This window comes from Oncorhynchus mykiss, chromosome 16 (genome assembly GCF_057628025.1).
Source record: "Oncorhynchus mykiss isolate SJ-2025 chromosome 16, ASM5762802v1, whole genome shotgun sequence".
NCBI lineage: Eukaryota > Metazoa > Chordata > Actinopteri > Salmoniformes > Salmonidae > Oncorhynchus > Oncorhynchus mykiss.
The window spans coordinates 80,526-95,056 of record NC_143037.1 but is presented as its reverse complement, the minus strand read 5'-3'; the positions used below and the strand labels follow the sequence as shown (position 1 = coordinate 95,056).

At 38.2% G+C, this 14,531-nt stretch overlaps 1 protein-coding gene across 1 annotated transcript in view; it reads left to right on the top strand.

Annotated features, from left to right (window-relative positions):
* The first annotated feature begins 4,539 nt into the window (after positions 1 to 4,539).
* LOC110491198 (myosin heavy chain, fast skeletal muscle) overlaps positions 4,540 to 14,531 on the top strand; it is a 36,890-nt gene continuing 26,898 nt past the window's right edge. Inside the window, exons 1-13 of the mRNA XM_036945883.2 lie at positions 4,540 to 4,644; positions 5,187 to 5,232; positions 5,367 to 5,594; positions 7,594 to 7,740; positions 7,957 to 8,113; positions 10,016 to 10,043; positions 10,243 to 10,354; positions 10,498 to 10,590; positions 10,748 to 10,808; positions 11,401 to 11,499; positions 12,964 to 13,067; positions 13,458 to 13,596; positions 14,386 to 14,504. Of these exons, the coding sequence (XP_036801778.1) occupies positions 5,379 to 5,594; positions 7,594 to 7,740; positions 7,957 to 8,113; positions 10,016 to 10,043; positions 10,243 to 10,354; positions 10,498 to 10,590; positions 10,748 to 10,808; positions 11,401 to 11,499; positions 12,964 to 13,067; positions 13,458 to 13,596; positions 14,386 to 14,504 (1,275 nt within the window). The 5' untranslated portion in view covers positions 4,540 to 4,644; positions 5,187 to 5,232; positions 5,367 to 5,378. The remainder of the gene's footprint in view (positions 4,645 to 5,186; positions 5,233 to 5,366; positions 5,595 to 7,593; positions 7,741 to 7,956; positions 8,114 to 10,015; positions 10,044 to 10,242; positions 10,355 to 10,497; positions 10,591 to 10,747; positions 10,809 to 11,400; positions 11,500 to 12,963; positions 13,068 to 13,457; positions 13,597 to 14,385; positions 14,505 to 14,531) is intronic.

Here is a 14,531-nt window from a genome sequence, read left to right as displayed (position 1 = left end):
ATAATAAATAACCATAGTTAACCTAATTAAATAACCGCAGCCACTCTATAATAAATAACCATAGTTAACCTAGTCAAATAACCACAGCCACTCTATAATAAATAACCATAGTTAACCTAGTCAAATAACCATAGTTAACCTAGTTAAATAACCACAGCCACTCTATAATAACTAACCGCAGCCACTCTATAATAAATAACCATAGTTAACCTAGTCAAATAACCACAGCCACTCTATAATAAATAACCATAGTTAACCTAGTTAAATAACCATAGTTAACCTAGTTAAATAACCATAGTTAACCTAGTTAAATAACCACAGCCACTCTATAATAAATAACCGCAGCCACTCTATAATAAATAACCATAGTTAACCTAGTCAAATAACCATAGTTAACCTAGTCAAATAACCACAGCCACTCTATAATAAATAACCATAGTTAACCTAGTTAAATAACCATAGTTAACCTAGTTAAATAACCATAGTTAACCTAGTTAAATAACCACAGCCACTCTATAATAAATAACCGCAGCCACTCTATAATAAATAACCATAGTTAACCTAGTTAAATAACCATAGTTAACCTAGTTAAATAACCATAGTTAACCTAGTTAAATAACCACAGCCACTCTATAATAAATAACCATAGTTAACCTAGTCAAATAACCACAGCCACTCTATAATAAATAACCACAGCCACTCTATAATAAATAACCATAGTTAACCTAGTTAAATAACCACAGCCACTCTATAATAAATAACCATAGTTAACCTAGTCAAATAACCACAGCCACTCTATAATAAATAACCATAGTTAACCTAGTCAAATAACCGCAGCCACTCTATAATAAATAACCATAGTTAACCTAGTCAAATAACCACAGCCACTCTATAATAAATAACCACAGCCACTCTATAATAAATAACCATAGTTAACCTAGTCAAATAACCACAGCCACTCTATAATAAATAACCATAGTTAACCTAGTCAAATAACCATAGTTAACCTAATTAAATAACCGCAGCCACTCTATAATAAATAACCATAGTTAACCTAGTCAAATAACCACAGCCACTCTATAATAAATAACCATAGTTAACCTAGTCAAATAACCATAGTTAACCTAGTTAAATAACCACAGCCACTCTATAATAACTAACCGCAGCCACTCTATAATAAATAACCATAGTTAACCTAGTCAAATAACCACAGCCACTCTATAATAAATAACCATAGTTAACCTAGTTAAATAACCATAGTTAACCTAGTTAAATAACCATAGTTAACCTAGTTAAATAACCACAGCCACTCTATAATAAATAACCGCAGCCACTCTATAATAAATAACCATAGTTAACCTAGTCAAATAACCATAGTTAACCTAGTCAAATAACCACAGCCACTCTATAATAAATAACCATAGTTAACCTAGTTAAATAACCATAGTTAACCTAGTTAAATAACCATAGTTAACCTAGTTAAATAACCACAGCCACTCTATAATAAATAACCGCAGCCACTCTATAATAAATAACCATAGTTAACCTAGTTAAATAACCATAGTTAACCTAGTTAAATAACCATAGTTAACCTAGTTAAATAACCACAGCCACTCTATAATAAATAACCATAGTTAACCTAGTCAAATAACCACAGCCACTCTATAATAAATAACCACAGCCACTCTATAATAAATAACCATAGTTAACCTAGTTAAATAACCACAGCCACTCTATAATAAATAACCATAGTTAACCTAGTCAAATAACCACAGCCACTCTATAATAAATAACCATAGTTAACCTAGTCAAATAACCGCAGCCACTCTATAATAAATAACCATAGTTAACCTAGTCAAATAACCACAGCCACTCTATAATAAATAACCACAGCCACTCTATAATAAATAACCATAGTTAACCTAGTCAAATAACCACAGCCACTCTATAATAAATAACCATAGTTAACCTAGTCAAATAACCATAGTTAACCTAATTAAATAACCGCAGCCACTCTATAATAAATAACCATAGTTAACCTAGTCAAATAACCATAGTTAACCTAGTCAAATAACCGCAGCCACTCCATAATATATAACCATAGTTAACCTAGTCAAATAACCACAGCCACTCTATAATAAATAACCATAGTTAACCTAGTCAAATAACCACAGCCACTCTATAATAAATAACCATAGTTAACCTAGTCAAATAACCACAGCCACTCTATAATAAATAACACAGTTAACCTAGTTAAATAACCACAGCCACTCTATAATAAATAACCATAGTTAACCTAGTCAAATAACCACAGCCACTCTATAATAAATAACCATAGTTAACCTAGTCAAATAACCACAGCCACTCTATAATAAATAACCATAGTTAACCTAGTCAAATAACCACAGCCACTCTATAATAAATAACCACAGTTAACCTAGTCAAATAACCACAGCCACTCCATAATAAATAACCACAATGTAACGGCTGTTGTGGGAAGAAGGTGAGGACCAATGCGCAGCGTGGTACATGTTCATCTTTTTAATGAAGTAAACTGAATAACGAAACAACCGGAACAGTTCTGTCTGGTGTAGACAAACAAAGACTGAAAACAACCGCCCACAAAACACAATCAAAAACAGGCTACCTAAATATGGTTCTCAATCAGGGACAACGATTGACAGCTGCCTCTGATTGAGAACCATACCAGGCTAAACACAGAAATAGAAAAACTAACATAGACAACCCACCCAACTCATGCCCTGACCATACTAAAACAAAAGACAAAACAAAGGAGGTCAGAACGTGACACACAGTTAACCTAGTTAAATAACCACAGCCACTCTATAATAAATAACCATAGTTAACCTAGTTAAATAACCACAGCCACTCTATAATAAATAACCATAGTTAACCTAGTTAAATAACCACAGCCACTCTATAATAAATAACCATAGTTAACCTAGTTAAATAACCACAGCCACTCTATAATAAATAACCATAGTTAACTTAGTCAAATAACCATAGTTAACCTAATTAAATAACCACAGCCACTCTATAATAAATAACCATAGTTAACCTAGTTAAATAACCACAGCCACTCTATAATAAATAACCATAGTTAACCTAGTCAAATAACCATAGTTAACCTAGTTAAATAACCACAGTTAACCTAGTTAAATAACCACAGCCACTCTATAATAAATAACCATAGTTAACCTAGTTAAATAACCATAGTTAACCTAATTAAATAACCACAGCCACTCTATAATAAATAACCATAGTTAACCTAGTTAAATAACCACAGTTAACCTAGTTAAATAACCACAGCCACTCTATAATAAATAACCATAGTTAACCTAGTCAAATAACCACACTTTACATCTCCACCTGACTGTCTGTGAGTCAACATGTATTGAGGGCTTCCCCTGACAGTTTGTTGGCTAGCCTATTTATAGCCAACATGTGTTATTGTTTTAGGAAACAGGGGATCACTGCAGTATTCAGCAAGGGCTTCCCCATGTTCTACTTCAATAAAGTTTGATGGTTCTTTCCATCCTCAAAAAGCACAAGAAAGAGGCTTGACACCCATTGCCTCAGATTGTGCTGAAATAATTTATGTAGTTATGAACAGATATGATTAGCACTCCTGAAACATTATTTTGTTGAAATATAATTTGATCTCTGAGAAAATAAGCTCACACCCCACCCCAATCCCACTCCAACAACCAGTATACAGTATCAGTTCTCTATGTCTGACAAGCATTCTTTATCATAAATTGCCGCTGGTCCTACTACTGCCACCACACCCTTTTATCTAATTTAGTGGTCTCTTGTGTTTATTAAATGGATCACAACATTTTCTTTGCAACTTTGAGAAGAAAACCAATATCTTTAGCTCATGATGAAAGTACATTGTGTGGTCATACTCACTATTCAAGCCAGTCCTCCTTGAAAGCAATTCAGTTTGTCCTTCTCTTTGCAACCTAATGCTTCAACCCAACTCTAGTGAATAATCCAACTATCCCGGGCGTAACTTCGTTAACATGATATCAGTGTCCCCCTCCACCTCCCCACAACCCCTCCTAAACTTTGTTAACAGTATATCAGTGTCCCCCTCTACCCCCTCCCTGCCCAGACCAAGTTTGGAGTTTAGAGAAACATGTCCCTCAAATACAAAAACAAAGGTCACATATCATGCAATATCTTTAAAATAACTTGTCGTAAACTCTTTGTCTGCAGGGTGCTAATGTTCTCTCCACCTACAAACCGGCCAAAAAATATCTTCTGTCTACTTAAATATATAAACATTTGTTAAAGTGTTTAAAATGTATTTAATAGAGTGGATCCACTCCGTATTTGAGTCCCAGTGGTATTTGATAATGTCATATTTTTTGGTAATGGCAACTATCATTTATATAAATTCAGTGAAAATAAATTGAGACTAATATTAAATTCCAAAGACATGTGGTGCTCCTGGAAGTGGTGACGCTGGTAAGACAGTGAAATACAGAGGCCTCTCCTCCAATCCATTTCCTTAACCAGAGTGGTCCATAATTAACTTGTGCTTGGTGGGCACTTTCAACCAGATATAAGGAGGCTGAGGCACCAGCATCCACAAGTCAGATACCTTCTTCCTCTGTGGTAAGGCTGTCTCCATCTCCTCACATGTTTACCTTTGTCTCATATTTGTAGTCAGCGACAGTAACTAACTGCACTGTTTAAATTGAGTTCTGCATTTTTTTTGATGTGTCTATTGAAAGATGTTACAATATGCAATCAAGTGACTTTGATTTAAAATGTTGCTTTAAGGAATGTGTATTACTTTAAATGTGTTTTACTTCAAATCTGTAACTTTCATTTACTGTCTAAAGTGATGCTCCTGCACTTGTTTGGAATTTCAGTGGGTGGTCTAGAATGTAACTGAGTTTTCAGGGGTGTATATTTGAATTCTTTACATAATGTGTAGTAAAGTTTCCAGGGGTGTATATTTGAATTCTTTACATAATGTGTAGTAAAGTGAGTTGCCAGGAAAATGAAAGTCACCAGTTGCACCTGTAGTTGAATTGGAAATTGCTGTAATGACTGAGTTGAATGATGCCATTCAAAAACTGTTCTATCCCTTCGAGGGCTAAATGATAAGGCTTTGGACTTGTGAATATTCATGACACCTTACTGTTTAACAGCGTCCTCCAAGAAGTACAAAGTAATCTGTAGGAGGAGGGAAAGAAGGTGAGACATGGTTTTAGTCTTCACATTAAAAGTGACAAAAATATTATAGAGAGATCGCTCATCTAACTCTGTTGACTAGTGAGGAAGCGCCACAGTCAATCCTGTTACTTTTTCTTATTTAATCTCTTTCCTAGTGATCCGTCACCATGAGCACGGATGCGGAGATGGCCATCTACGGCAAGGCTGCCATATACCTCCGTAAGCCTGAGAGGGAGAGGATTGAGGCACAAACAGCACCCTTTGATTCAAAGAATTCCTGCTATGTGTCAGATGCCAAGGAGCTTTACCTTAAGGGTTTAATTACTGGCAGGGCCGAAGGAAAGTGTACTGTGACAGTCACAAATCCTGACGGCACTAAGGAGGTAAGCCTGATTTGTTGAAGTTTGTGGAATTACTCTATTTTTTTCAACCTTAACTAGGCAAGTCAGTTAAGAACTCATTTACAATGACGGCCTACCAAAAGGCACAATACCTCCTGTGGGGACGAGGGCTGGGAAATATATCTATTTTTTTTAATGTAAAAATAATATAGGACAAAACACACATCACGACAAGAGAGACAACACAACAATAAAGAGAGACCTAAGACAACAACACAGCATGGCAGCAACAAATGACAAGACATCATGGTAGCAACACAACATGACAACAACATGGAAGCAACACAACATTGCTGCAGCACAACATGGTACAAATATTATTGGGCACAGAAAACAGCACAAAGGGCAAGAAGGTAGAGACAACAATACATCACGCAAAGCAGCCACAACTGTCATTAAGAGTGTCCATGATTGAGTCAAGAAATTGAGATAAATTTGTCCAGTTTGAGTGTTTGTTGCAGCTCGTTCCAGTCGCTAGCTGCAGCGAACTGAAAAGTGTAGTGACCCAGGGATGTGTGGGCTTTGGGGACCGGGTGTTGTATGTGGAGGATGAGGGCTGCAGTAGGTATCTCAGTTAGGGGGGAGTGAGGCCTAAGAGGGTTTTATAAATAGGCATCAACCAGTGGGTCTTGCGATGGGTATACAGAGATGACCAGTTTACAGAGGAGTATAGAGTGCAGTGTCCTATAAGAAGCATTGGTGGCAAATCTGATGGCCAAATGGTAAAGAACATCTAGCCGCTCGAGAGCACCCTTACCTGCCGATCTATAAATTATGTCTCCGTAATCTAGCACGAGTAGGATGGTCATCTGAATCAGGGTTAGTTTGGCAGCTGGGGTGAAAGAGGAGCGATTATGATAGAGGAAACCAAGTCTAGATTTAACTTTAGCCTCCAGCTTTGATATGTGCTGAGAGGACAGTGTACCGTCTAGCCATACACCCAAGTACTTGTATGAGGTAACTACCTCAAGCTCTAAACCCTCAGAGGAAGTAATCACACCTGTGGGGAGAGGGGCATTCTTCTTACCAAAGCACATGACCTTTGTTTTGGAGGTGTTCAGAACAAGGTCAATAGCAGAGAAAGCTTGTTGGACACTAAGAAAGCTTTGTTGTAGAGCTTTTAACACAAAGTCCGGGGAGGCGCCAGCTGAGTACTGTATAATCTGAGTATAAATGGATGAGAGAGCTTCTTACTGCCTGAGCTATGTTGTTGATGTAAATTGAGAAGAGTGTGGGGCCTAGGATCGAGCCTTTGGGTACTCCCTTGGTGACTGGCAGTGGTTGAGAGAGCAGATGTTCTGACTTTATTCACTGGACTCTTTGAGAGAGGTAGTTAGCAAACCAGGCCAAAGACCCCTCAGACACCAATACTCCTTAGCCCGGCCCACAAGAATGGAATGGTCTACTGTATCAAAAGCCTTGGCCAAGTCAATAAAAATAGCAGTATAACATTGCTTAGAATCAAGGGCAATGGTGACATTTTAGAACCTTTAAGGTTGCAGTGACACATCCATAACCTGAGCAGAAACCAGATTGCATCCCCGAGAGAATACTATAGACGACAAGAAAGCCAGTCAGTTGATTTTTGACAAGTTTTTCTAACACTTTTGATAAACAGGGCAAAATAGAAATAGGCCTATAACAGTTAGGATCAGCTTGATCTCCCCCTTAAAGCAACCTTAAAGAAAAACATGTATAAAAAGGATTTAATTTTTGTTTTAACAAAAGACAAGAAGGATTTCTTTGTTTTCTGTAAACAGAATATTACCTTTAAACACATGATTTTTATAGCTCTATTTAAAAATGGCATAATTTTTTGTATTGACTAGTCAAAATTCCCCATGTATGTGTCAGTGGGTGATAACAATGTAGTTGGATTCAACAGGGCTGCACATACAAATACAACATTGTATTTAATGAGCAAAACGTTTTGTCATGTCCAGTTTGATCTGCATGTAATCTAGATTTCTGACTGTTTCAGGAAGGAAAAGAGTTCAAAGACGCAGACATCTTCCAGATGAACCCCCCTAAGTACGATAAGATTGAGGACATGGCCATGATGACCTACCTGAATGAAGCCTCTGTGTTGTATAACCTCAAAGAGCGTTATGCAGCATGGATGATCTATGTAAGAAGCCTGCATAAACACAGACACACATACACATACATGAACATAACAAACACACACACACAATACTACACATCAATAAATGGTAGAAATTAACACATACCAAAACAGCAGGTCTACATCAGTATACCAGAGACCCACATCCTCACAGAAATCCAGGTCAATTTCAGTCAGATTTAGCTAATCCCCTAATTTAATTTAATCCCTTTCCTCCAGACCTACTCTGGGCTGTTCTGTGCCACGGTGAACCCCTACAAGTGGCTTCCTGTGTACGACATGGAGGTTGTTAACGCCTACAGAGGGAAGAAGAGGATGGAGGCTCCACCCCATATCTTCTCTGTCTCTGACAACGCCTTTCAGTTCATGCAGATCGGTATGAACTCTCACGGATGGATGGTTGAATGGATGGAAGGAAGTTAAAATATACTTTAGAGAGGTATCTACTGCTTTCTAGTCTAGGTTTGAACAGTCTGCTGGGAATATCTGATTTCACTAGCCTTGAATGGAAATGCCAAGGCAGCAGCTACTCTTCCTGGGGTCCAGCAACATTAAGGCAGTTACATACAATTAAAAACATAGCACATTTCATAGCTACTATTGCATCAATATGTTTTACCATAACAGTTTATAATCCAGGGTTACTCCAAGCAGTTTAGTAACCTCAAATTGCTCAATTTCCACATGATTTATTGCAAAATTGAGTTGAGGTTTAAGGTTTAGTAAATGACTTGTCCCAAATACAAGGCTTTTAGTTTTTGAAATATTTAGGACTAATGTATTTCTTGCCACCCATTCGGAAACTGACTGCAGCTCTTTAAGTATTGCAGTGATTTCACTTGCTGTTGTAGCTGACATGTAGTGTTGAGTCATCAGCATACATAGACACACAGGCAGTGTCACACTCCAGTCACCCAAGTCATAGACTGTTCTCTCTGCTACCGCACGACAAGCGGTACCAGAGCACAATGTCTATGACCAAAAGGCTCCTTAACAGCTTCTACCCCCAAGCCATAAGACTGCTGAACAATTAATCAGATGGCCACCGGACTATTAGATTGACCCCCCCTTCCATTTGTTTTGTACACTGCTACTACTCACTGTTTATTATCTATGCATAGTCCCTTCACCCCTACCTACATGTACAAATTACCTCAACTAACCTGTACCCCTGCACACTGACTTGGTACCGGTGCCTCCTGTATATAACCCCATTATTGTTATTTTATTGTGTTACTTTTTATACGTTTTTACTTTAGTTTATTTGGTCAATATTTTCTTGACTTTTCTTGAACTGCACTGTTGGTTAAGGGCTTGTAAGTAAGCATTGCATGGTAAGGTCTACACTGTTGGTTAAGGGCTTGTAAGTAAGCATTGCATGGTAAGGTCTTGTTGTATTCGGCGCATGTTACAAATAAAGTTTCATTTTCACAGTTACAGGTCATTAGTAAAGAATGAAAAAAGTAAGTGACCCAAACAGCTGCCTGACAACCTGGATTATGTTGAAGAACATAATCCATAATCCATTAAAGAACACCCGCTGTGTTCTGTTAGACCAGTAACTCTCAACCCACAATATAGCAGAGGACGTAAAGCCATGACTCAATCCACAATATAGCAGAGGACGTGAAGCCATGACTCAACCCACAATATAGCAGAGGACGTAAAGCCATGACTCAATCCACAATATAGCAGAGGACGTAAAGCCATGACTCAATCCACAATATAGCAGAGGACGTAACAAGTGCGTTTCCAGCAGCAGATAATTTTTTTAACCAGGCAAGTCAGTTAAGAACAAATTCTTATTTTCAATGACGGCCTAGGAACAGTGGGTTAACTGCCTGTTCAGGGGCAGAACGACAGATTTGTACCTTGTCAGCTCGGGGGTTTGAACTCGCAACCTTCCGGTTACTAGTCCAACGCAAGCTGCACTGAAGTCTAACAAAACAGCCCCCACAATCTCTTTATCATACATTTCTCTAAGTCAATCATCGGTAATTACATGTTGCTATGAATTCCATAATGTTGTTTGAGTATGATTTTTTATTTAACCTTCATTTAACTAGGCATATGAGTTAAGAACAAATTCTTATTTACGATGATAGTCTACCAGGGAAAAGTGGGTTAAATTCTTTGTTCAGGGGTAGAACAACAGATTTTTAACTTGTCAGCTCGGGGATTTGATCCAGCAACCTTTTGGTTATTTGCCCAATGCTCTAACCACTACTGTAGACTACCTGTCGCCCCGAAATGATAAGCAATGTGTTTTTGGTTCCAGATAATGAGAACCAGTCCGTCCTGATTACGTAAGTTCTATACAAACTTTTCAAAGTTTTTCTATTATAACTTGGGTGTGATGAAAATACACAACATTATGATTGGATTAGGCTACGTGTAAGTCGATTACTGTGAATATTTGTTGTATTCTCAATGCTATTTTAGTGAATCCCAATCTGATACTCAAACATGTGACTGAAACCCCTATTTCCCTGTCATATAAACCAGCGGAGAATCCGGTGCAGGAAAAACTGTCAACACCAAGCGTGTCATCCAGTACTTCGCCACGATTGCAGTGTCTGGTGGTGAAAAGAAAAAGGACGAGCCCGGCAAAATGCAGGTAGGTTGTGTTTGTGTTTGCCTTTTTCACACATTTCAGTCTGATGGGCTGTGTAAACTATTTTTTCCAGCGGTGAATCCTGTTTCAAGAAAAGCGTTGACCTCTTTATCAGTTTCCGAGCTACTTGTGTTTGTCTCAATCAGGGGTCTCTTGAGGATCAAATCATTGCAGCTAACCCTCTGCTGGAGGCTTACGGTAATGCCAAGACAGTGAGGAACGACAACTCGTCTCGCTTTGTAAGTATGAAGGGAATACTGTGGAAGTTACCTTGCATTGGAAACATTTATTTTAGTAGTTCCCTATTGTTTTATCAATATATGTCCTACAAACTGTAACATTTAAAGGGGTCTATCAAATAGTTGACCTATTTCTAACCCCCATGCTCCACTACAGGGTAAATTCATTAGGATTCATTTCCAAGGAGGCAAACTGGCTAAAGCTGACATTGAGACCTGTGAGTTGGTTTTGACTGTTTCTCAATGCTTTCCTAAATTTACACAGACACTTTTTTTTAGATATTTTTTGTAATCTCTCTCTCTCTCTCTCTCTATATATATATATACATATATATATGTATCTCTCTCTCTCTGTATCTCTCTCTCTCTGTATCTCTCTCTCTCTGTATCTCTCTCTCTCTCTGTATCTCTCTCTCTCGCTGTATCTCTCTCTCTCTGTATCTCTCTCTCTCTCTCTCTCTGTATCTCTCTCTCTCTCTCTCTGTATCTCTCTCTCTCTCTTTATCTCTCTCTGTATCTCTCTCTCTCTCTCTTTATCTCTCTCTCTCTCTCTGTATCTCTCTCTCTCTCTCTCTCTGTATCTCTCTTTCTCTCTGTATCTCTCTCTATGTATCTCTCTCTCTCTCTCTCTCTCTTTCTCTCTCTCTCTTTCTCTCTCTCTCTTTCTCTCTGTATCTCTCTCTCTGTATCTCTTTCTCTCTGTATCTCTCTTTCTCTCTGTATCTCTCTCCCTCTCTGTATCTCTCTTTCTCTCTGTATCTCTCTCTCTCTCTCTGTATCTCTCTCTCTCTGTATCTCTCTCTCTCTTAGACCTGCTGGAGAAGTCCAGAGTGTCATTCCAGCTGCCTGATGAGAGAGGCTACCATATCTTCTTCCAAATGATGACAGGCCACAAACCTGAGATAGTTGGTATGGAAATGTAGAGGTTCAGAGAACATTATTCCCACCCCTATCTGTGGAACTTATAAAAAATAGTTAATGGTCCACACTATTAATACTATTAAAATGGGTACATTCAAGGTACCAAGGAATGAACTGTGAAGCACTAGTCCATGTGTCTCAGTCCCCTCTTTTGATGCTATTTATTGTTGTGACGTGACTACCATTAATGCGATGACAGCTATTCATTGAATAATTACATACCACTTTCAATTATTACGCAATTAAATGAATCATATAACAATTCATTAAGTAGTAATCTGCGGCACCACAGGAAAAGATAATTTAATGAGTTACTGTTTCCCGACTTAACTCAAGAATATCAGAATATCTCGATATACTATCCGTCATGCATCAATCATTTGCTCCTATTTCAGTCTCATTCTGAACATATTAATATCCTATAAATCTGCACGAACCCTAGTCTCCATGATGAGTCAGCAATACACAAATTGGCTGAATTATTTATTCACTAACTAACTAAATAATCACACAGAATTACATAAACACACACACACAGGATAAATTATACACTGATTGTTAGCGGGTGTCTCGCTAGCGGGACACCAGCCGACAACATCCGGTGAAATTGGAGGGCGTGCAATTCAAATAAATAATTGTAATATTAAACATTCATGAACATACAAGTATATTATATTATTTAAAAGCTTAAATTCTTGTTAATATAACTGCATTGTCCGATTTACAATATGCTTTACGGAGAAAGCATACCATGCGATTGTTTGAGGACGACGCCCCACATGAACATATTTTTCAACTTTTGAAGATCTTCCTCTGTTTGCAATCCCAAGGGTCCCAGCTACAACATAAATGGTTGTTTTGTTAGATCAAATTATTCTTTAATTCCCCAAAAGTCTGTTTAGTTAGCGCCATTGATTTGAGTAATCCACTCGTTCAACATGCAGACAAAGGAGTCCAAAAAGCTACCGCTAAACTTAGTTAAAACAAGTCAAACGACATTTCTATTTAATCCTCAGGTACTCTAAAATCAAAATAAACTCTTATATTTCATAGTATGATTGTTCTTTAAGTCACGACCACTTCCCTCATTATTTACGTTAGAAATATTGTTTCAATGTCCAACCTTTTGATGTTAAAGTTTTGGGCGGAGTCTCTATCTACACACAAAGTATTTTTGACTTCTCCATATTGCAGTGCAGAGAGAGCGGAGGTTTACAACCGGTCGTTAAAGTCCTAGGACCGGCCCCACTTCTCCCCCTTCCTCTGGTGGGAGAGAGAGAGGGGGGGGGGGGGGCTCCCTTTGATCCTCACCCAGGAGGGAAAGTCATAACATTATTATATACTACATGTATTCTTGAGTCCATCTATTGAGTAAAGGAGGGAGAGATACTGTAAAGGTAGGACAGCAGAATTCTAAGATTTAACTGACAAGCCATCCTCTGCTGTTCACAGAAATGTCGCTCATCACCACCAACCCCTACGACTTCCCCATGTGCAGCCAGGGTCAGATTACTGTGGCCAGCATCAATGACAAGGAAGAGCTGGATGCCACAGATGTGAGTCATACAAAGGGTTAATCAAACTATAGATAGGGAATGGGTAGAACCACCATACACACTGAATGCACTGAGCAATTTCAACTTGGTAGCAGCTGGGAATTGTCATATGTTTTTAGTTTGATTCTAAATGCCTTGTGTTAGTTAGGCATGTGACTTCACACTTCACCTTGGGGCACATGCTTTTAAAACATCCACAAGAGAGTGCCGCTAAGTGCCCTGTGGAACTGTGTTAAAACTCCCATCTACTAGCGTAATAAGTAATCATGTGGAACAGAGAAGCCAGTCAATTCCATTCATACAATTTGTTCTGGACTGAGCACTGTATCGTGCTGTAACTGAACAAATGACCATCAGTTAATCCCTGTTATACGTCCTCTCCAATGCCAGGATGCCATTGGAATCCTAGGCTTCACTAATGAGGAGAAAATGGGCATCTACAAGCTGACAGGAGCTGTACTGCACCATGGAAACTTGCACTTCAAGCAGAAGCAACGCGAGGAGCAGGCTGAGCCAGATGGCACAGAAGGTGAGTCCCACTCATTGATTTACAATATGTAAAGCATTAGTCCCATTCATTGATATAAAATATGGAAAGCATTAGACCCATTCATTGATATACAATATGGAAAGCATTAGTCCCATTCATTGATATAAAATATGGAAAGCATTAGACCCATTCATTGATATACAATATGGAAAGCATTAGACCCATTCATTGATATACAATATGGAAAGCATTAGTCCCATTCATTGATATACAATATGGAAAGCATTAGTCCCATTCATTGATATACAATATGTAAAGCATTAGTCCCATTCATTGATATACAATATGGAAAGCATTAGTCCCATTCATTGATATAAAATATGGAAAGCATTAGACCCATTCATTGATATACAATATGGAAAGCATTAGACCCATTCATTGATATAAAATATGGAAAGCATTAGTCCCATTCATTGATATACAATATGTAAAGCATTAGTCCCATTCATTGATATACAATATGGAAAGCATTAGTCCCATTCATTGATATACAATATGGAAAGCATTAGACCCATTCATTGATATACAATATGGAAAAGATTAGTCCAATTTCCAAACATAGAAATAAAACACTTAAGACAGACAGTGCCAGATGAAAGTCAGGCAGGAGACCAAATTCCTACCCCCAGAAATGATTTGAAATGGTAGATGTGGTAGAAAATCAAAACCTAACCTACAGGAAAACATCTGACTGTCCACTGAGAGTACAGAACATTGGGAAACAATGGGAAACAAGTCTGAGTCTGTTGTTGTTGGTTATCTCTCCAGTGGCTGATAAAATCGGCTACCTACTGGGCCTGAACTCAGCTGAGATGTTAAAGGCTCTCTGCTACCCCAGAGTGAAGGTCGGCAATGAGTATGTGACCAAGGGACAGACTGTGCCTCAGGTAAGGTTGTAAATCACAGCATCTTAG